We start from the raw sequence: 21,631 nt of genomic DNA on the forward strand, positions 1-21,631 counted from the left end.
TGAGTCGTGAGACTTCCTTCACGCAGCATAACATGTCCACACAGATCAGACACACTGAGCTCCTGTAGCGTGGCGGTTGTTGTGGCTTGTAAGAAATCCTCTGAGTTTATAGGTGGGCGGGACCAATCGCCATTGAAGCACCTTTTTGAGTGACAGATGCATGAGCAGTAAATAATACAGATGGTAATGTCCTCATATACAGTTGATCTTTTCAGACAGATAATTTGAGAAAAACAAAAAACAAAAACAGACTGTAGAATCATTAACGCTCTAAATTACTTATAAAATATGACCGATGCCTGGTTGTGAACTGAAAAGCTAACCAGAATTTAAATAAAATTTAAATAGAATCCACTGTAGATAATAAAAGGCTGCATAATTATAGACATTTACAGTTTGACAGATACAAAAACTTGTCAGACAATACAAAGAATATTGAAAATGTTAAAATAATACCTTGAAAATATAATTTAATGAATTTGGCCTGCGTGTATATTTTACAATCTTCCCTTTTTTTCTTTTTTTTTTTTTCTCTCTCTCTCTCTCTCTCTCGTAAAGCATATATCTAGCTTTGCCGAGAGCTGACGAGAGTTTATCACACGAGTGTCAACTGGTTGCAGCAGCAGGTGTCACCTCCGTGTCACCCGGATCCTATCAGTCAGGTCTTCTTGTTTTGCTGCGAGATGAGCGGTGCGGTACGAGGTAGCATCTTGACACACTGTGGAGGGGCCTCCCGTGCGCTGTAACCCGGAAAGCAGCACACAGCAGGTGATCGTATGAGGGGGTGGGGTTCAAAAAGACTTACCTGGAGACCATGCGCATGTGTGTCTGAGACACACTGCATACCTGAATGAGTGATGTTTCTAATGTATTTATGCCTGAAGGCTGTGGAAAAATAACTATTGCACTTTATATTACAATATACATTACATATACATGTATAAATAATACTTGAACATTAAAATATGAGTTATTGCAATTGCAGATTTAACCGCCCCCATATTTCTGTACAGATCGTTTTTTGTGTTGCTAAATTGGGTCACAGTCTGTGAAGAAAATATGATACAACATAGGGTGGGACGTTCATATTACTGCCTTCCAAAAAAGAGCAGCTCGGGACTCACACAAAGGAGTCTCTGAGAAAAAAAGAAAAAGAAGGTGGCCCCCTCTCCTGTTTCTGCAGTCCGGGCATCTTTCGCGGGTGGAAAACGGCGGTCTGTTGCTCTGGAAACAACGGACGCATCAGCCGTTCACCACCTCCCTCCACGGCGAGTTCTCCCGGGGCCCGTCCACAGGGGGCTACAAGAAGCACACGGGTCCAACCTCGAGGTGAAAGCGCGCCGCGCGCTCTCGGGTCGGTAGGTTGTACACATCCACGATGGGGAGTAAGTTTGGGTCCTGCGTCTGGAAGATGAAGTGGGTCTGGTGCCAGCGGCCATCTTTGATCTGAAAGTAAAGGCGGCGACTGGGATCGTTTTTCAACGGCACAACATTTTTAAAATGTGTATGTGAACTATCCTGTTTTTTTTTTTACATATGTTTTTTAAGAGTTGGCTTTGCAAATGTTTTATGAGGAAGGACACGCCTCAAGGACATACACGGAGCCGCGGCGGTAAAATAGCCGCGCGCTTACCCAACAGTCGTCCCGGGGGATGAGCGGCTCTAGGAGGTCGCCGGCCTGGATCACCTCCCCCGTCCAGGCCTTGAAGCTCAGAGCCCTGGATGACGGCTGCAGGGAGGGTCCTGCCGCCCACACGGGGGTGTTGAGGCAGTGGACGGTGATGTGCTGCACGGCCTCGGTGCTCAAAAGGTGGATGAAGTTCATCTGGATACGACCCACTCCCGTCTCCAGCTGCATAAAGCGAGACTTTGTGTGACTCAAATCATCCTAATTTAGGAGAATAGGCTTGTTCTTAAATGACACAATTCCTGAAAAGTTCCTGATGCAAACGATAACTGGAGTTGGTAAGTCTCTGTTACAAAAGTACAGTTGTAGTTTTCTGTTGGTAATTAATTAGAATTAGTCATACAAGGATCACAAGTCTGTCCCAATTATTTCGTTTACAGTGTACGCCGACATCGAGTCTGTGTTTGTGATCTTCAACGTTGTGATGTTTAATTGCAAAAAAATATTCAGGCTTAAGAAGAACTCCAGCTCCTCGATGTGTACTTGCCAACAGAGCGTGTCTTTGATCGTGACTTGGCCAACGGGACTAAACGGGAAGCCTTAAGATTCATTCCAAGAATTCTTGTGTCTACAGTTTATATTATCGGGCAAGAAAAGTGTAACAAACTCCCTGAAGGGATCTTGTCTTTGTCCAAGTGGTGTGAGTTTACGTTTCACTGTGTTTAAATGGCCAAATATAGAAGAGATCCAAACCTTGGACACTGAGATGGGTTTCAGACAAGTCTGTCCACCAGCAGTGAAGTTGCACATCACCTCTATGGTGTCGGCAGCACAGCCGAGGTTTGGATCGATCCAGTAAGTGCCTGTCAAAGAGCAGGAGGAAGAGGAGGAGGAGGAGGAGGAGAGGAGGAGGGAGAAGTGGGCCTCACTTTACAAGAACAGGATGGATATGTGCACAGAAATCACCAAGCAGGTCATACGTCTTCCTCACCATCGTACATCCTCTGTTCACAGCTCTGAAGGTCCCGGCAGATCCGCGCCGGGTTGTCCCGGGTTCCCAGCGGGTTCTTCAGACTCTGGATCAGAGTGCTGAGATGCTGCAAGGTCTTGAAGATCTCCGTGCCCTGGTCCAACATGAGCAGGTCCACGCTCGGATACTTCTGCTTCGGACATAAACATTGCCACGGTGGAGTTGTAATTTGTTTTTGGCAGACTCATTCAAGCGAATAATACCCATTGGGACTCCGACACACAGAACTAACCTCGGGCCTCAGGGCAGCATGGGAGTCCATGATGACCTGGAAGGCGACACCAAGAGCCTCATTCCTCTGCCAGAGAACACAGCGAGGCGATGAGGGGAAGCACAACAATGCCATGACTGACTTATGTGACATTTGAATTCATACTATACTTTGACTTTTTATGAAATACTATACTGCAACTTATCAATGACTTTCATGACTTACTATTTGGACTTTTAAATGACTTTTCATGACTTACTATTTGGACTTTTAAATGACTTTTCATGACTTACTTTGACTTTATGACAAAGTTTACTTTGAGTTTTAATGACATTCTATGACTTTTATATGATATTCATGACATACTAAACCTCGTCTATTTGTGCCATTTCATGAATGACTATACTATATACTTATGACTTTTTATGGCATATGTAATGTAAATTGTCATATTAAAGTTTTGCAAAATGAAATCTTAAAGAAATGCAAAAGACAGATGTCGAGAGTTTTTAGATGAGTGACATTAATGAGCGGAAAGTTAAAGATACACTAAAGTATTACTTTACAGAACGTCTTATGCTAACCATACGCTTACTTTTTCAGATATTTTATAATACATTATAATATGATTTAATAATATACTATGACATTTTCATGACATACAATAATACACATTCTTTACAGCTTTCTATGACATACTATATGTACATGATGGTCTTTTTTACTTATTAGTTTAGACTTAAACATCAAAGAGAGACATACTTACAAGTGACAGTGAGGAACTGGGAAGACCCTGAAAACCAAAGAGAAACGTCTGTAGTGTTTGTATGACGGGATGTATTTGTTGTATTTGCACTTTTCTAGAAGCAGCCTTCAGTGTCTCGTGTATATTGAAAGAAATCCTAAACATGTTATTCTCCACAGTTGGTGGTGGATTCTGATCTAATATGCAGATTTGCACAAAAACAATCATGAATGCACAGGAAATGAGGCGTGAACGAACAGGAAATATAGCATGTCAAACGCAGATGAGGGGAGCCGCTGGCTAACATCTGTTTGAGTCAGATGATAGTGGATAAAAAATAGCTCTGTAACCAGTCATTGATTATTGTCCAACTAACACCCATCATGAGCTCACAGTTTGACTAAGGGGTACAAATTAGATTTTCCTCTTCAAAGGATTTTCCAGCAGACTAGACGCTGCACCCACAGCCGAGTACGGGTTTTCAATGCAACTTTGAATTGCATTGGGATCTGAATTATGAATAATGACTTTGTTTTTGGATTAGAACAGTTTTAATCTCACGCCTAAATGCTACAGTCAGACGGCAGTCTGCTCTGTGCACTCAACGATACTGAAAATCAATCAGCGGGATCCACTCTCACTGAGGAACCCGTTTTGAGCAAGCTTCTCTTTTTCTTCTCGTGTTAAGACACTCAAAGTCTGGACTGAATCGCATCGGAGGATTTAAAACTCACCGGTGGTCCAGGAGGTCCGCGAGGGCCACGGAAACCCTGAAAAGTTGCAACATCACAGAAGCTGTCAACATATTTAGGACTTGGCCTTTATGGACGATGATGAAGTGGCTGATTGATTCAATCGAGCACTGAGCAGACCACCGGCCTGTGCGAAGAATAATGATGTAGCTACAGGCGTGAATAATTACTCACCCTTGGTCCTTGCAACCCCTTGAAGAAACACAAGAAAAAGTCATCAATATTCACAAGAGGACGAGCCCACAATAATAAAAAGAGCTTGAGAGCAGACTGGAGATGATTCCATCATGTACGGTGTCACGCCGTCTTCGTGCCAATCCAACAAACTGTATGTACAGTTTGTTGAAATGCCCGCTTGCTTCTCTAAATCCTAACTTCAGGCAGCAAACTCAAACATGAACGCTGCCGTTTTGGGAGTGATCGTTCCAGCTCTCAACAAACCACTTAAAAAGCTTAAGATGAGCATGCAGCCAACATTCATCACCCTGACAGGAATTCAACAGCAGCAAAGTGTCACTGCGAGTGTAAAGAACAAACAGTTGGAGCACAATAGGAAATGAAAAGTGCTGAGGGCAAAGGAGGCCGAGTGTTGTGCCGTCTCCATACTAAGTACACAGTTCTGTGCTCACAGTAGACAAAATGATTCATCAAAACATCACCACGCACCGTCTCCCCCCGACTTCCTTTGTCACCCTTGGGTCCCTGATGGAGAGAAAGGAGACAGAGGATCACTCCATCACTGCCAAAAAGCAGAGAGGAGTCACACAAAGCTTGGCAGATAGGATGAGATATGAGGTACATACAGGATGACCGCTGGGGCCAATGATGCCAACGGGGCCCAGAGCTCCCTCCATACCCTGGAAGGCAGAGGCATGTTGGTGACTGGCGACACATGTGATGGACTATCTGATGAAGCACTGTGTATTTTTCATGGGAAGTGTACAGTTTTTTTGTTTTGTTTTTGTTTTAAAGTTCAGTGCCCCGGCATTGGCTGAAAGTTACCAAACTACCATCAATCTTCATCTCACCAACAAACCACGGGGTCCTTTTGGTCCCTGGATCCCTGCTGGGCCAACGTCTCCCAGGGGTCCCTAGAAAGACAAGTATTTATAGAGTATAGCGTCAGATAAATTATGCTACGTTTGAAGGGCAAACCCGCATTGAGTATTTAATGACCTTTCTTGACCTCTATTGATAAGGAGCAGGATTTGTTACATTGAGAAATATGGCCGCCTTGTTAAAAGCTAAAACAACTGAGATGTCTTTACCTACTGTTCCTTCCATTTTTAACTTTGGCTGCCAAATAAACTTCCCAAAGAGGCAGCACTTCTCCGTTTAAACACATGATCTGTTTGTTTTTTGAGGTTTTACTGCAGTTAATATTCTGTACAACCTTCAAAATGTATTTTTATTTATTGCAACTTGTATCAGGTTCTTCATTTCAAGTGCATATTCCAGTGTTGACTCAAAACACGCTCTAGATTTAGCATTAAGGCTTTTACATTGGGCCACACGAGCATACTATTCAGTATGCCAGTACATGTTTTAGTAGTAGTAGTATGCACCATGTGCAGACTGAATTCAACATGACATACATTGGAATATTTCCCTTTTGTGCTAAATTAATTATGTAATCAATGATCCACTTGCTTATTTATAAGCTAATGGTTTCAACACGACACAAGGCCATTCAACAAATTACACTTCATTATGATTTTGCATGCATTCATGTTACTCTCGAGAGGATGATCGCCACTTTACTCATCCATCCTCAGCTCCTTCAAGGTCGCCCTGTTCTTTAAGAGCTAAACTCAAGCTCATTCTTCGAAAGGCGCCTTCAGAAACTGTGGTTATGTGAAGTTTTATATGGTGCAATGCTCTTGTATTAGTCTACTGGCAACCTGGTACAGAACCGTTGTGTTTCTGCATATTATGAAAGATGCAACATGTTCATACTCCACTGCAAACAGCTACCTCACTGCTTAACGATACACGTGCTACCAATTTTAATCTACTCTCCTAAAGCTGTAAAAAGAAATGGTTTGCGGCACAGGGCTTTTATCATAATTGCGCTGTAATAAAATAAAAACACATCTTACCTTTGATTAATTTAATAATTCCATGTGGGAAAGTTTTATGAGAAACTAGGGTAAACAACTTAATCTCTTATCTAGAATACGGTCAATATTGTTGCATTGCAGCCATTTCCACATCACTCCAGGACCTGAGGTGCTTTGTTTCAGAGGCTGCACTTTCATCTGACGACTTAACTCCAATTATCCACACTCATTACTCCTGAGTTAGAACAATTACAATAAACTCCACTGAACACTAACACAAAGCTCATCTGCTTCACACTCCTGTTCAACTCCCACAGTAGGAAAATATCCAAGATCACCCCGAGGGTTGAAATGAAAGAGCGAGACTCCAGGAAAGCCTGCTCCGTTTCTTCAGCTGGCAATAATCTATAGTGCAGCAGTGCTGTAAGTAGAGCAGACTTATGGCGGAGCAGATGTCATCCTGGGGCATGTTACAGTAATGCGTAACAGCTTTCATATCAATTTTTCACTGAAGACAAGATAATGTAATGTACCTCCATACAATTTTAAAAGCTCAAACTTCGCAGAAGTACTTCAACCAAAATGTGAGTCAGATCGACCATCGAGACCTTTGTTCAGACTGGAAAACTAAATCTCTTCAGGTCCGATTGGCCTGAAGTTCATCATTGCGGTTGCGAGTGCAGCTGGATGGATGCGCGTACCTTCGGTCCAAACAGACCCAGCACCCCTGGAAATCCTTGTTGGCCAGTATCCCCCTGGTAAACAGAGAAGAGCAAGTATGATGATCTTAAGCACTGAACAGGGAGGACGCGCCGTCAAGGCAAAGTATTTCACAATTCAGTGCTCACGGGTTGCCCTTTGGGTCCCTGCTCTCCTTGTTTTCCTGGGTATCCCATCCCGCCGACATAGCCTTTTTTTCCCGAGGCACCAGTTTGGCCCGGAAGACCCCTCTCACCCTGGAGTATAACAGACACAAACACACGTAAACACACGGACATCCTCCCCACTCAGTGACCTCCAAACAGACACCAGAACACCCAGCGTGACCTGCGAGGGCAGCGACCTGCTCACGGTCCCTCACTGGCTTCCCACCATGCGTTATTGCATCAAGGAGGGAAGCAAACCAAATACCAAGAACAGAGCCTCTTATCTCAAGTGGGCTGCCTCGTAAAGTCATCATTACAAGATGCAGTATAACCAAACGTTGCTGTGCACGTTGTGAGGGAATAAAGTTGCATTATGATGAGGGGAGGAATGCCAAACGCTACCGAGTAAAACCTCTTTGTGTTTCTCACTGTTATGCTTTTAAGGCCGCGGAAACTAAGACGATGCCAACTCATTAATATTTGCGACACTTATTTTCCTGCAATTGTTGCTATGAAAGTAAGGTCTATAAACATTTAGACACATTGTGGCGCCAAGGAAGGCAACTCTGGCAGATTACAGCAGAGTGCCACTTGACATTGGCGATATAAATTGCCTCTATTAACAAAACTTAAGTTATAGCTTAACAATAACTTATTAGTGAATAAGATTTTGTGTTTTTTACAAATTGTCCACCCATTACTCTCACCTTTGGTCCGTAGGAGCCTTGACTTCCAGGAAGCCCCGTCTCACCAGTTGTGCCCTGCTGCCCAGGTTTGCCAGGTAAGCCCACTTCTCCATCTTCTCCTTGCTCCCCCTGAACACAGAAGCGTCAGAAGGATTCAAGGAAATCATGTATTGTTTGGTGGTTTTCTTTGCATCCATTGGAAAGGGGGGGGACCGCTGCCAGCGTCCTCACCGCGACTCCTCTGGTTCCATCTTCACCAGGCAGTCCGTCCACGCCCGCCTGGCCCTCGAGTCCCTCCCTGCCCACGACTCCCCGCGGGCCGAGAGGACCCTCTGGAGCCTGAGAAAGAGCATCGTGAAGGCTCACGTCAAAGCTCGCGTTGGTTGTGAATAGCAACATGTAGCTCCACCGTGAGTTACGTCTGATTAGATTGTGAGAAGTGTATCCGACTCACTGCGTGTCCTTTGGTCCCAGATGCTCCTCTCGCCCCGGATTTTCCTTTCTGACCCTGCAGTATTAAGAGTTCTTACATGGTTGCATGGCAGTGAATGCAGTCATTAAGCAAGTGAGTGTTTAAATGTTTAAATAACTAAACCCATGCCACTATATGTTATGTCCTTACTTGGTCACCTTTGGATCCTTTCCAGCCTGGCTGTCCCTTTGGCCCAAGGTGTCCCTAAAATGACGGATGCCGTTTCATTGTGTTTGGACAATATGACACAATGGCTGAACGTTTATTGTTTTTTTGGTTTTTTTTACATTTTAAGGGATATAAATACTTACAGGAAGCCCTGAGGCACCAGCTTCACCTCTCTTTCCATCAACACCTATTTGACCCTGAAATACATCATGTTCAGTATGTTAAGGTACAGAACTGCCTTGAATGTGATTGACACGTCACATGAAGTCAATAACAACATGTCCTTTTTTAAATTTTTTTATTATTTTGCTCACAATGTGTCCGTGATCGCCCGGCTCTCCTCTCTCTCCTCTGTTTCCCGGAGGACCCTGGGTTCATATGGAAACAAATGAATGAGACAATCCAGACCACTCACAACTCACAAGTGACACAAGTGATGGAAGATATAAGAAACTCACTCTGCCACCTTGGGGACCTGCCGGACCTTCTACCTTGCTGTCGTCTCCCTGCTCCCCCTGAACAAGCGGCATAGGCACAGACACACAACCGCAATCAATGCAATGTCCCATAAAACCCAGTGTGTTGTGCAAAATCAATGCATGTTTCCTTTGAAAGAGTAACAACAATGGGAACACGTTGCCCGTTCTCTTTATATGAATGGCAAATCACTACATGCGGTATTACCCACAATGATCCCGTTTTCACAGAAACAGGGCCAGTGTCTATTTCAGGGTTTTTTAACGGGATTCATTAAACAATAACCGCGGATGTGCGCATGATTTTAATAGCCACGTGCATGAGTCATATGAAATATACAAGCGTAGAGCCTTTAGGCATCTAAGAGTAGGAGAATAATTAGCGATGGCCAGGGGCCAAGCACAGCTGACACTCACAGGGATGAAAGCAATGAACTTTGAAACAATACAGATGTGTATTTATATGCGGCATGTTTTGCATGAATTGTCTCACTCAGTTGACAATCATACAGTTTGCAACGACCAGCGTGATGACTTGTTACTGATTTAATTAGAAAGCAACCATGGCCATTATTTCGCGGATATTGGCATAGAGAAAGTAACAAATATCCACATCCAGATGGCTCCTGCCCAGGGACTTCAAAAAAAAAAGAAGAAGAAAAATGCAAATGAGCGTCTAACTAAACTGTATGTGTGTTCCATTTTGTGTTGCTCCTGTCAAATAAACACAAATTATGGCGCTAATATCCCTAAAATCATGAGCAGACCAGGTGCTTGGCTAATTATATACATTTGACAGCACTGAGTTAATTGGGTATGTCCTAGTTCATATCATTGACCAAATTAGGGATGACTTTAAGAGTATTGCAAGGACAGGACAGACAGAGAAAGAACTAATTAGGGACACAACTGAGGAACCAGATGCATAAAAACAACAACTGGCCACTGAAAGACAACGAGCTGCACGGCGGTTACATGTTGTGAAGTGATGCAACCGTTACAGGCCTGCAGAGATCATGAGACACAGACAAAGAGCAGAGGGCTGTTAGAGGCAGCAATATGTGTGTGGTTGTGTACCTTTTCACCTTTTGGCCCAGGAGGTCCGAGGGGGCCCTGCGGTCCCGTGTGACCCTACGACAAGAAACAGAAGGTCGTGAACGTCAACTCCCAGCCTTCAATCCCAAGTTACTGCGTGAAATACTCTGCTCGTAGTGTAGAGAAACACACAGAGTCGACGGGGAGAAAACTTTTGTAAACTGATAACGCGCCAATGTCATCAATCAACACTTAATCTTTTGTTGCCATGGAGAAGGCAATTTGAGGATCCATCAGTCACGTCATAGTTATGTGTCAACAATTTGATTATACTGGGGTTTCAACTCGGCCATGATTGATTTCTCATCACCAATCTTATCCAGAATATGCTATGTGGGCACACAGATAATGGCCAGTTATATTGCAATTTCCTTTTTTAAATGTATCTCTTTAGCACAAGAAGTAAAAAATATTTTTTATTATAAATCTGTGAATGAAAAGTTTCTCCACCGCACCAAAACTTAAAAATAAAGAAATAAATAAATGCAATGCCCTCTTTGCTGGTGTGGTTACTTAGAGGAGAGGTGCATTTAGCTTGCTGCCAGCAGACATTGCTTGTTAGAATTGAAGAGTTTTGCTATTTTATGTAACATCCCAAAAATCCATCCACGCTTTTGGATTGATAGAGAAAAGAAGTGCTCTGAATTACTGAGTGAAAGACGCCGAAATAATGTAAAGAAAAAAATTCCCACACGCACTAAATCGACCCGTCCAGATATACTGAATACAACTAAGACGTTTCAGCATGACATCTCCATCAGGTATCGTACCTGACAACAAGCAACTGTCTCGTTTTGGGCTTTTTGTGTGCGGGTCACCCATCCAATATTACATTGTGTAAACACTCAGTGGCATAAACATAAAAGATAATACATTTTGGTTATGCTCTTTATTTAAAGGCATGTCCACAATGCATTAGAAGCTAACTCATAAGACATTATAATGCATTTAAACATGTTTATAATCATGCATGACATCTCGTGGCAACTTTTATCAAGTTTATAAAATACGGTAAATGGTGGACGTAATGTATTATCATTCATTAAAGGTTATGGTAGTTGAAATGTGCTGTGTTTTTCTTTCTAACACCATCCATTGTGTATGCAGGTATAACACATTATGAATGCTGAACTTATACTTAATGATGTCTTCCACTTAAAAGACTTTATAAAGCTTGTAATACAATAATATGCATGATTAGAACACTTTATAAAGACTTTTTTAAAGCCACATGAATGCAAGCTAATGTCTTACAAATGTGCATATAATGTATTATAGGCATGACATTTATATAAAGTGTGACCATAGTTTTTGTACAATACAATAAATCAAATCTGCCTTTATTGCAGAGGCTTGCAGAAGATTGTCACTCTTGCTTTTACCATTCATGAATAGACAGCAGATTAAAGTCTTTTCTAAGGTTTGCAGCTGCAGTAGGACCCGTCACTTTTCTAACATCCTGCATTATTGCATCACTGTTCTTACCTCGTAACCTAATATGCCTGGATCTCCTGGTGGGCCCATTCTCCCTGGAGCACCCTAGGGAAATATATGTTATATATCTATATATCTCTATATATATATATTCATTTAGCCCACATCCATCAACAACCAAGCAAGTCTTTGAAACTATCTGTGGATGCCTTACCACTGGCCCGATGGTTCCTCTCGCTCCCTTCTGTCCATCAAACCCCATCTCTCCCTGCTCACCGGTTGACCCGGGTTCACCCAGGTGACCTTGTTGACCCTTGGTCCCCTGGCGAGCGGCCATTGATGAGAAAAATGTACCCCCAACAGTTATTGTTTGTTATGTTTGACAGTTGAAATATGTAATACTGAAAGCCTATTTGACCTGCTTTATGGAGGTGACTGCACTGTTACTGTTTGTTGACCACTACAGCGGAGAACCGTTCAACCCGCTTGTACGAGATTGCACACTGACAGAGACCCAAGAACCCAAAGTTGTAATTAAGCGCCCAGCAAGTGAAGTGACAAACCTTCGTTCCTGGTTGTCCTCTTTCACCGATATCGCCGGGTTTGCCTTCCTGACCCTGGCAGAAGAAAATGAAACCCGGTTGTCAGAGGACAGAAAGAGCTGCCGTTTCACGGGAAATGAAGTGAGTTTGCAGTCGGCTGCTGAGACACTCACCCTGACACCGACCAATCCGGGAGGCCCAGAGGGTCCTTCCTTTCCTTGCAGACCGATTTCACCCCGGTCTCCTTCAGTGCCTTCTTGGCCAGCATCCCCCTTGTCACCCTGAGAAGAGTCGCAGTCCATTGAATAAGCTGATACAGTTCAGTCAACACACACAGTTGAGTTACCCTCACCAGGAGTGTTGCCTGGTCAGACTGGAAAGAAATATGTATATCCAATAAATATATGAAACAAATCAGTGAAAGCTTTGTGTGTGCTTACAGGTCTTCATGTTATCCCACTTTACCGCCTGACCTGAGGTCTACAGCTGGCTCTACATACAACTCTCCACGCAGCATCCTGAACTAGCTGTGGTTTGCACAGAGACATTTTGCCAGATACAGTAGTAACATGACTTGCGGTCATTTTTGAAATATTTTTAGGAATTCGTCAGGATGTACAGTGCGCTGTATATTTGATGCCACGTCATCTGAACTTGTTGTGAGGACTTCAGTTTTGTTGCAACTTCACTGTGAACATTGTTGGCCAACCAATCAACCCTTTATCGTGGACACGCAGTTTTGCAGACAGCTGTCCATCTGACTGAAAATATAGAGCGAAACCTGAGTGCCCCACAGGGAATATGTGATGAAAAAACAAACACTGGACAGAGATTTGAGCAGAAGATTGATAATTCTATACTGAAACTGAGAATATCTCTCTCTCTCTCAAGGTCCAACCTGGCCAAACCAAATAAGATGTATTAACTATCTCTGAAGCAACTGTTATTGCGGATATACAACAGGCTTTTCTCTATAAAACTCCCTCAAGAAGTTGTTATATAGAATTTGCTACAGCCTGCTGGAGGGAGGCAAAATAATGTCTGAATCCTCTAATTATTCGCTGATTTTCCGTTTGAAATTCCCCTAAGTAATAAGACAATGAGCCATGACAACACACTGATTTTCATTTTCCAGTTAACAGCTAACAGCACAAGCTGCATGCAAATTCCTCTCGGGCTGCCGTTTTCCATCCAGAAGCTGCACTGTGGCCAAAAAGCCCTCAAAGTAGTTTCCCCTCCTGACTAACAGAAAACGTCCTGCGCAGCACAGAGCGCCGCAGACGCTCAGGTTGAGTGTATTCTAATCCTCTGTGTCCTCTGTGCTCACATTTCACCACCTCCTCCAAGCCAAACATTGTTAGTGAGTCTGTCAGCTTTACTTCCAGCAGTGCGGCTCTGATGAAGAGGCAGGCTTTTTGTACTTTCCATCTTTTATACATTTTTCCCTGTGACAATACTTGCCGGATTTAAGAGCTCCTAAATTAGCCCCGCTTTGTGTTTTCACTAAGCGTCAACACAATGCATCTCTAACTGTACAAAAGCCAATATCTCGCAAACAATAGTTGACTTGCCCTAATTGCAATGAGCTGCGACGGTAAACTGGAGAGTTCCCCGGGTTCAAACACATAAGAATCAAGAACGGGTTAATCTGTGTTGACGATATTGGCAGAAATTTATACTCTTGAAGCAACTTTTTCTTCCTTTACCTTTCGGCCTAAACAGTAAAAAGCACTTGACTTTTTTAAAGGGATGAATAAATCAAATGATATGTAACAGCTTGTCTTTTATTTTTGAACTTGCCTTCGCTCCATCAGGTCCACTTCGTCCAGCCTCCCCGTCAGTGCCTGGCTCACCCTGACGGACAAAGTCATAAAAAGATATTATGATTGCAATATATTTTTTATGTGTTACGAGTGATCACAGGAAGCAGAAACAGATGGTCAATCATTGGCAACAGTGGAATAGAGTCCTTTTTTTTTTTTAACAAATGTACCACTTTGTTTGCTCTCTGTTGCAACAACCAAACACAATCTGTAAACTTTAACTGATTATAACTTTACAGAAAAGAAAAAGTGGGTTCCTTACTCTCTGGCCAATCAAACCCTGCTCCCCGGTGTTGCCAGGCAGACCGATGTCCCCCTGTCAGCAGAAGAAGCACGATGGTTATGACACTGGTGATGTTTTGTTTGTTTTGATGGACAACCTTTGCTTCCACCACGGTTACTTTTTTTCCCCATACATACAGCCATACAAGCAGAATAGTTTCACAAGGCGCTCCCAGTTCTTCCTACTTCCAAAGTAACCGTTAAGTCTGATAACAATTTCTGTCCAAAATCAAAATCATGTGCATCCTTGTTTTTTCTCTCAGAGCGCCTCGTCTGGCTTTCTGGATTGTTATCGCTGATATAATTGCGTAGAGCAGGAGGCGCTCCTCCCTCGTCTTCACCTTCTCCCCCAGTTCACCAGGCAGTCCTCTCTCTCCAGCCCTCCCCAGCAGCCCCTGTCAAAAAAAAAAAAGGGACAGCTTTTAGTATTCGGTGTCAACGGAAAAAAAAGAAAAGTCAGTGGCTTTCTTCCACCAGCGATGGAGCTCACCCAAGACCCCATCGCCCCCAGGGGCCCGATCGTTCCTGATGGCCCCGCTGGTCCCTGCGGCGACAAAGCAGAGGCACCGATGAAAAGGTCAAGAGCACTTTCTAATCTTCTTCTAATCTAATCGAATCGAATGCAGCTGGAAGTGACAGTGAAGGAAGAAAAATGTGAAAAGGAATCAGAATCAAGAAGAAAGTGCGTATTTGGAGAGATACATTAATCTGCGCGGCTAACAGCCTTTAAAAACACTGAGCCAAAGCTTTTGTAAGTGATGGAAGCAGAAATGCCGCCACAGCGACACAGTCAGGCTACAATAGAGCTGCCGCTCCAGGAAGGGGAGGGTGTAAATCAAATAGTTGTGATCTGAGCTCTGATTGTGTCTGTGACACTTGGCCAGGAGCAGAGAAAGTGTATGAGGTCGTTTCTGAGCAGGATATGGGTTTCTGGGAAGCACTGGATAAAAATGTGGAAGTGAATCTTTTTATAGAATTAGTGTAGAATAGTACAAAATGAAGGTATAGAATTACAATAAAGAAAATCTGATTGCATAAAGTATTTCATAAAAATCCCTGTCAAAAAGACTTCAGAGTATTTTATGGCATGAACAACATAATGTTATACTAGTCCATATAAAATCCGAAAATAAATGTTATAAAAATGTCAGAGCAATAAATCTTCATAAAATAAGTCAGAGCAGCATACCATGAAAAGAAAACATCAGAGAAAATGTCTAGTATGCCTTTAAAAAAGAAAAAGACGTCGTAGGAAAGGTACAGTATGGTATGTCATGTATGCTAAATGTCACAGTATTGTCAGTCATAAATAATTATGTTAAAAAAATGCGTAAAAAGTCATATTATTAGCATAGTATATTTCTCAAATATGGACCCAAAATGTATGTAAACACCTAATAAACTCACCGGCTCTCCTGCGATTCCTTTGGCGCCCGGAGGTCCGGAGGGTCCTTGAACGCCCTGAAAAGAGTCCCGCGGTTTATCACGCAGACACTATCTGTACTCACAGACAGGATGAAACACTGCAACACTCACTCGAGTAAAAGTGTGACTTCCTTCACTTATCCATCACTGAGAATCAAGACTGACCCAAAAGAGACCTCCGTTAGCGGGATGTTAATCACTTACTGGAAATCCATTTGGCCCGGCTTCCCCTGGCTCGCCAAGCCTTCCCTGCAGCGAAATGACACAAAGGGAAAAAATAAGTTCGACATGTCAAACTCATGGAGGGTAAAGGATGCATGGTCAGCACACCAGTAGGGCCTAGGTCCCTTTCTTGTCTCCTTGAGGTTTCACATAATACAAGTCATGCATGTTTGCCTTTAATGGAGAAGTAAAGAAATGCATCGACTTAAAATACTTATACTTAAATTGAGTATTTCCATTTTGTCCAATTTATGCTTTTCCCCACTACTTTTTAGATCCCACCACATGTGGCACCTATAATAGTTCCTAGAATTGAAGTTTACATTTGATAATAATAATAATATACCAGTATGTTATGTATATGTATAATTAAGTATTTAATTATCCAAATAGTTATTCTATCATTTGAATCACCACGTATGCGATGATTAAACATCTCTCGGGGCCCGTTAGCCATGGAAGAATGAAATTGTGACCTTCTCAACGAGAAATAATTGCGCGATGCAGACAACGGCAGTGGAACCAGATGGAGACATGAATGAAGACATGTCCTATCTTACATGATCACACACTACATGTTGCATTAGGCGCCGTGTGACTGCATGCGGCGAGGAGACGGTCAGTGTGCTCTTCACAAGCACAAAAGCAGCGCACTCTGGTTATCCTTCATACTAATTCCTCCAGGACTTGAAAAGGTCAGATATAACGAGGATTGAGCTAATGCCGCTAATGACGCTATTACTGTTATGAAGGGGAAAGTGAAGCAAGCACAATGTTTCTTACCGCGTCCCCGTGGAAACCCAATTTTCCTGGTGGACCATCGGTGCCCTGCAAAGAAAACATCCAACTCAGTAAACCGAGCGCTCTGAAATCCCCCAGAGTTAAAATGTTCCCGACCGCCAAGCACTACCAGCACCATCAATATTTTAGTCCCCTTTGATTTAAGGTTCTGTTAGATTTGCAGCTTACAACGCGCGTCCTCTAAAGATTCTTTAGATGTTAAAAATAGTTAATAATTACAGTCTGCTGAACAAAGCTGCTTGTAAAAGTTTTTTCTCCCCCCTTTCTGTTATAGAAAAAGGGCCATTTTGTTTATCCTCGCTCGCCGTGGGATGGATTTGATGTGGCGCAATTAGAGAGTTGAAGGCCAGACATTTCTCCAAGGCAGTGTTGGCAAACAGCATTATCAATAAAGAGCCAGAAACTGGAACGAAATGCGAGACTCTGAAAATATTTTAATCAACCGTTGGCAACTTTGGCGGTCTGACCGTGCGCTCACCTGCACTCCAGCGGACCCTTTCTCCCCCACCGGGCCATCAGGACCCCTCGGACCCTGCAGAGAGGAATTGAATTTGTCATTGATGAACGGCTCGGGAAAATGTGGCCTTTAACAGACCTGAGGCAGATGTTGTTTTACACATTAAGTCAATGAATTACGGCGCTTAATCTCCATTTTTGTCATCCCCATTTAATGGAGCCTGGAAGGCAGCGCTCTTTGAGTCATGTGGTCGAGGCCACATCGGAGGGACACCATCAAAAATGTGTGGCTATTTTACAAAATACTTGGCATCTGCAAATTAGCTGCGATCCCGTCCAAATCCGTGGACTTTGTCCCCGTCTTTCGCCCGCACACCGGGCGTACCGTGAAGACGCCTTGGGAAAAGGTCACAAATCCTGTGGCTGATTCATCCTCGCCTACGAAACTGGACCCAAATATTCGCTGTCAGAAAACATCAGCGCACTGTGTCTTTCGCTGCGCCTACCTGTGTAGACGCACTGTGACATTTACACCGCTGCTTGCTAATAACGGAGTTAGTTTGAGACCTTTGTTGAGAATATGAGTCAATTTTAATAAGCTGTTTCATCATTAAAAGTGTTTTGAATCATTACATGAATGAAGCTGACCTTGTTGTGTCGTCTTCTTCTTTTTCAATTGCTGCTGTTTGAGATATTACAATTAAATTCAATGAAAAAGTTATTCCAGTGGATGTAATATTGAGTGATATTTGACAAAAGAGTTGATAACTTTACTTTTTCCCGGGGCAATTTAAATAAGCACTAATCAAGACATATCTTTGTGGTTCTTGGGGAGTAATCTGTCTTATTTCAAGTTATTGTCACATCAAAAAAAAATACTATATGGCTTATTAAGATTGATTAAGTTTTATAGTGCACACATTTACCATCTATTTCTGCCTCTATAATAATTTTTTTCAGATTAATTCAGCACCCGCAGGCATTTAGGTGGAAACTCACTCCCCCCCATGCTTTATTTTCTCTTTTTAAAAAGTGAGAGCCAGGAAAAAAAGATTGAAATGACTTGTTTACATATCAGAGATGTGCATCACAATTAAATCCCGTGGCGTTGCTGAAGTACGATTGACGTGTGCCGAACCATCTCTCGAGGTAAAATGTGAACGACTTGACAAGATATGAATGAAAACAAGAAGTAAAGTAACAGGATTGGACACATGCTTGAAATAGATGTCACTACTTTCTCTGTTTTCTTAAAAGTGAGACAATAAGAATAAAAAGTATTATCTTATTTTTTATTACAAAACTTTTGTGCACAGCCAAAGGTTGTTACTGGTTTCTCTCCATTCTTGTTGACTGAGAATTACTTCAGACGATGTAATGAGGAGTCTGGAGTTAATGGTGCTGCTGTTAATAATAATTGTTTTTTCCAAAGCCTTGATGTGATTTTCAGCTATTATAGTTATTAAATATTACACTTGTGACTGCTTGTGATATCAGGGGAGCCGTGTAAAACCAATCAGGATGAAATGCCTTAATTATACCACTTATTCATGTTAGATCAATTATTCATTCAGTCCAATGATCCTGCTGTGCAACCATGGGCGATTTTTTATCCAAAGTAAAAAAAACTCAATTATGGAAAAGCCAGTGAACACTGGTACACACACACACACACACACACACACACACACACACACACACACACACACACACACACACACACACACACACACACACACACACACACACACACACACACGTGTTGGAATGCATGTGCATAACCAACACGTGTCCATATTCAAATTGTGACTATTTTTAGGTATTTTTTTATTCTTTGGAGAAGGTTGCAAAGCTCCGGTGTTATTGCTCTGCACTTCAAGGAGATTTAATTATCTGTGGATGGCTGGACTCTATTTCAATATTTATCTAGAATAATGTAATATCGCCCTGCTTTGTGCTCCTTCATGGTCTCTTGGTTGAAGGTGGACATCACTGCTCAGGTTTCCACGAGCTGGATGCAGGTTGTTGTCCCATATTGGTTGGAAACAGACAATAGGATGAATCACCTAATGGTTATTTAATGATTATAACATAGATTAAAGTTACTTACCCTCTCGCCTTTGGGTCCTCTGACGCCAATGCTTCCCAGTGAACCGGGAGGCCCCTGAATGATGAAAGTATTCTTTGAGTTAGACTGGAGCAAAATAAACAAACTAAGATACAGTTTCACTCTCTTCTTCATTAACTTTCTACCCAAACAATTTTAACATTTTCTGAGTAAAATGTTGACTATGCTTTTTACGTGACTTAGAGGTCAGATTGAGGAAGTGATACAATATTGGGTTTGTGTCAAAGAGAAATCAACACAAGCGGGATATCTTATTTTGCTGAACTCTCGTGATTCAACTTGTCACTTTGCTACAGTGATGGAGATACTTCAGGGCAACACGGCACTATTCTGATAACAGTACCTAGAAATGATGCAGGCTTTACAACAAACATCATCCAAATAAAATGGCCTGATCAGTAGCCGTACGGCTCCCATTCCAGCAAAACCACACCGACCGGAAATGTTGTGGGATGAAACAAAACGACTTTAAGTTCAGGGAACAAATCAAAACTAAAACTAGATTTCGGACAAGATTGTGGTTTGCGTTAAAACAAGTACTTTAGTTCCGTAACTTAGTGCAAAACTTAAGTTTTGTAACAAAAGTAAGTGCATACGTCTTTCAACCAGAGACCGAAACGCTGATGATCCAGATGTGTCGACCCCACAACAGACGTGTCGACCCCACAACGGGCCAGTGTGGTCTCTGGTTTACGAGCAGTTCACATAAAGCCGTGACATAACACCAGTAACTTACTGGGATCCCCTGCAGTCCAGGTGGTCCCGTCTCCCCAGGTATTCCAGTGTGACCCTGATGGATACAACATTACTCAAATGATATCTACTGTATATGATTCAACAAATAAATCATAAACGGGCTCTCATATTTCTAACTAAACTGAGTGCCCTTATACAAACTGCCTTTTGGATGACTATTGTGGAATACCTTTAATCTGTCTCTCCGAACATATCCCACCCCAATCCTGAAGTATGTAACATTTAATCCCCCCTGGAACGAGAGACGGGGTCCAGACTTACTCCTTACCATCGGCCCCGTTTCACCTGGCGGACCCGGGGCTCCTGTTTTGCCTCGATCCCCCTGGAGAGCCGAAAGCCACAGTTAGGGGAACATTGATTTACTACTGATGGATTAAAAGATGAAGCGTCCGGTCTACAAAATGTAAAATGACGACCCCAATTTGACCTCAAGTGAGGTCTCAAAGTTGCTGTTGCTAATCCTGACCAACGGTGCAAAAATATAACATTCACAATCACACAAAACAGAATATAAAAAGCAAATATGCACATCTGACAGCATTGATTCTAAAATAATCTGAAGCTGACTTCTTGTTCCAGCACTAATCACATGACACATCAAACGAGAGAAATTTAACAGATTAGAAATCAACGACACCAGCCAAGTGGGACAAACTGAGAGCGCGCTAACCTTTTCGCCCGCGACGCCAGTCTCTCCAACGGGCCCGACGAAACCAGACAGTCCCTGAAGGAGAGAAAGCACGCGCTCTCAGCCGTCTCCTATTTCTAGTAGCTCGATTGAAGTTGCATTTGTCATAACGGGCAGCACGGCGTTGGGACTCCAACAAAGCAGACGAGGCGTGAGCATCAAACAGAAAGAGGAGAGAAAAGCCTTTACCCTCTCGCCAACTTTTCCGACCTCGCCGGTTGTCCCGGTCTCGCCCTACAGCAAAGCAGCCAATTAGCATATCACAAACTTAGTCATGCCTTTCGTTTTCACTTCAAATCAGTTGAAATGTGCTCGGAGGGGCCGTTCCCCTGTGGTGGCGGAGAATTAACATCTAATTTACACATATTCAGATTAAACATTATCATAAATGGAAGCTGGGGAGGGAATGTTCGGCTAAGGATGACAGTCGTTAGGCGGTGGATGTGTGAATATTGGGTCTGACCTTGAGTCCATCTGGGCCTGTCAGTCCAGGGAATCCCTGCCTCCCAGGCCTGCCCTGAGCAGAAAGCAGAAATGACAGAGACGTGTACTGCAGCTCCGCACTGTACAATAAACGCTCTATATCTCCTGTAAAAGGAGATATGTCCCTCTGGAGGCCGACGCACAAAACAAACCACCAGCTGATGGCAAAACAAATGCATTCCCTCTGAGGAACTTTAATGATTCATAAAACGGAGAGCCGTTTTGCAGCATCAAAGGCTCCTAATGACTCGCAGAAGTCGTCGGGTTGTTTGTGTTGGTTTTCGGTAATCACTCGTGGGTTTAACTTTGAGAAGGCCGAATGGAATCAAGATAGATAACTTCACTGGGAAAGTCTTCTCTGTTATTGAGTCTGCGATGACTCCAAAGCAACACGAGATACACA

The 21,631-nt window shown here is 42.8% G+C and overlaps 1 protein-coding gene across 1 annotated transcript in view; it reads right to left on the minus strand.

Annotated features, from left to right (window-relative positions):
* Positions 1 to 21,631, minus strand: part of col27a1b (collagen, type XXVII, alpha 1b) — a 58,736-nt gene continuing 37,105 nt past the window's right edge. Inside the window, exons 23-62 of the mRNA XM_068604968.1 lie at positions 21,209 to 21,262; positions 20,935 to 20,979; positions 20,728 to 20,781; positions 20,326 to 20,379; positions 20,038 to 20,091; positions 19,284 to 19,337; positions 17,196 to 17,249; positions 16,700 to 16,744; positions 15,899 to 15,943; positions 15,621 to 15,730; positions 15,058 to 15,199; positions 14,760 to 14,813; positions 14,611 to 14,664; positions 14,250 to 14,303; positions 13,965 to 14,018; positions 12,338 to 12,445; positions 12,186 to 12,239; positions 11,837 to 11,944; positions 11,674 to 11,727; positions 10,171 to 10,224; positions 9,076 to 9,132; positions 8,932 to 8,985; positions 8,761 to 8,814; positions 8,600 to 8,653; positions 8,432 to 8,485; positions 8,209 to 8,316; positions 7,999 to 8,106; positions 7,274 to 7,381; positions 7,127 to 7,180; positions 5,394 to 5,456; positions 5,169 to 5,222; positions 5,032 to 5,067; positions 4,540 to 4,557; positions 4,348 to 4,383; positions 3,635 to 3,661; positions 2,890 to 2,955; positions 2,619 to 2,787; positions 2,381 to 2,490; positions 1,634 to 1,852; positions 1 to 1,446 (exon numbers count right to left, since the gene is read on the minus strand). Coding sequence (XP_068461069.1) covers positions 1,300 to 1,446; positions 1,634 to 1,852; positions 2,381 to 2,490; positions 2,619 to 2,787; positions 2,890 to 2,955; positions 3,635 to 3,661; positions 4,348 to 4,383; positions 4,540 to 4,557; positions 5,032 to 5,067; positions 5,169 to 5,222; positions 5,394 to 5,456; positions 7,127 to 7,180; positions 7,274 to 7,381; positions 7,999 to 8,106; positions 8,209 to 8,316; positions 8,432 to 8,485; positions 8,600 to 8,653; positions 8,761 to 8,814; positions 8,932 to 8,985; positions 9,076 to 9,132; positions 10,171 to 10,224; positions 11,674 to 11,727; positions 11,837 to 11,944; positions 12,186 to 12,239; positions 12,338 to 12,445; positions 13,965 to 14,018; positions 14,250 to 14,303; positions 14,611 to 14,664; positions 14,760 to 14,813; positions 15,058 to 15,199; positions 15,621 to 15,730; positions 15,899 to 15,943; positions 16,700 to 16,744; positions 17,196 to 17,249; positions 19,284 to 19,337; positions 20,038 to 20,091; positions 20,326 to 20,379; positions 20,728 to 20,781; positions 20,935 to 20,979; positions 21,209 to 21,262 — 2,901 coding nt within the window. The 3' untranslated portion in view covers positions 1 to 1,299. The remainder of the gene's footprint in view (positions 1,447 to 1,633; positions 1,853 to 2,380; positions 2,491 to 2,618; positions 2,788 to 2,889; positions 2,956 to 3,634; positions 3,662 to 4,347; positions 4,384 to 4,539; positions 4,558 to 5,031; positions 5,068 to 5,168; positions 5,223 to 5,393; positions 5,457 to 7,126; positions 7,181 to 7,273; positions 7,382 to 7,998; positions 8,107 to 8,208; positions 8,317 to 8,431; positions 8,486 to 8,599; positions 8,654 to 8,760; positions 8,815 to 8,931; positions 8,986 to 9,075; positions 9,133 to 10,170; positions 10,225 to 11,673; positions 11,728 to 11,836; positions 11,945 to 12,185; positions 12,240 to 12,337; positions 12,446 to 13,964; positions 14,019 to 14,249; positions 14,304 to 14,610; positions 14,665 to 14,759; positions 14,814 to 15,057; positions 15,200 to 15,620; positions 15,731 to 15,898; positions 15,944 to 16,699; positions 16,745 to 17,195; positions 17,250 to 19,283; positions 19,338 to 20,037; positions 20,092 to 20,325; positions 20,380 to 20,727; positions 20,782 to 20,934; positions 20,980 to 21,208; positions 21,263 to 21,631) is intronic.

Source organism: Clinocottus analis, unplaced genomic scaffold (genome assembly GCF_023055335.1).
Source record: "Clinocottus analis isolate CAN_PGR_092001 unplaced genomic scaffold, fCliAna1.0.p SCAF_7, whole genome shotgun sequence".
NCBI classification, from domain to species: Eukaryota; Metazoa; Chordata; class Actinopteri; order Perciformes; family Cottidae; genus Clinocottus; species Clinocottus analis.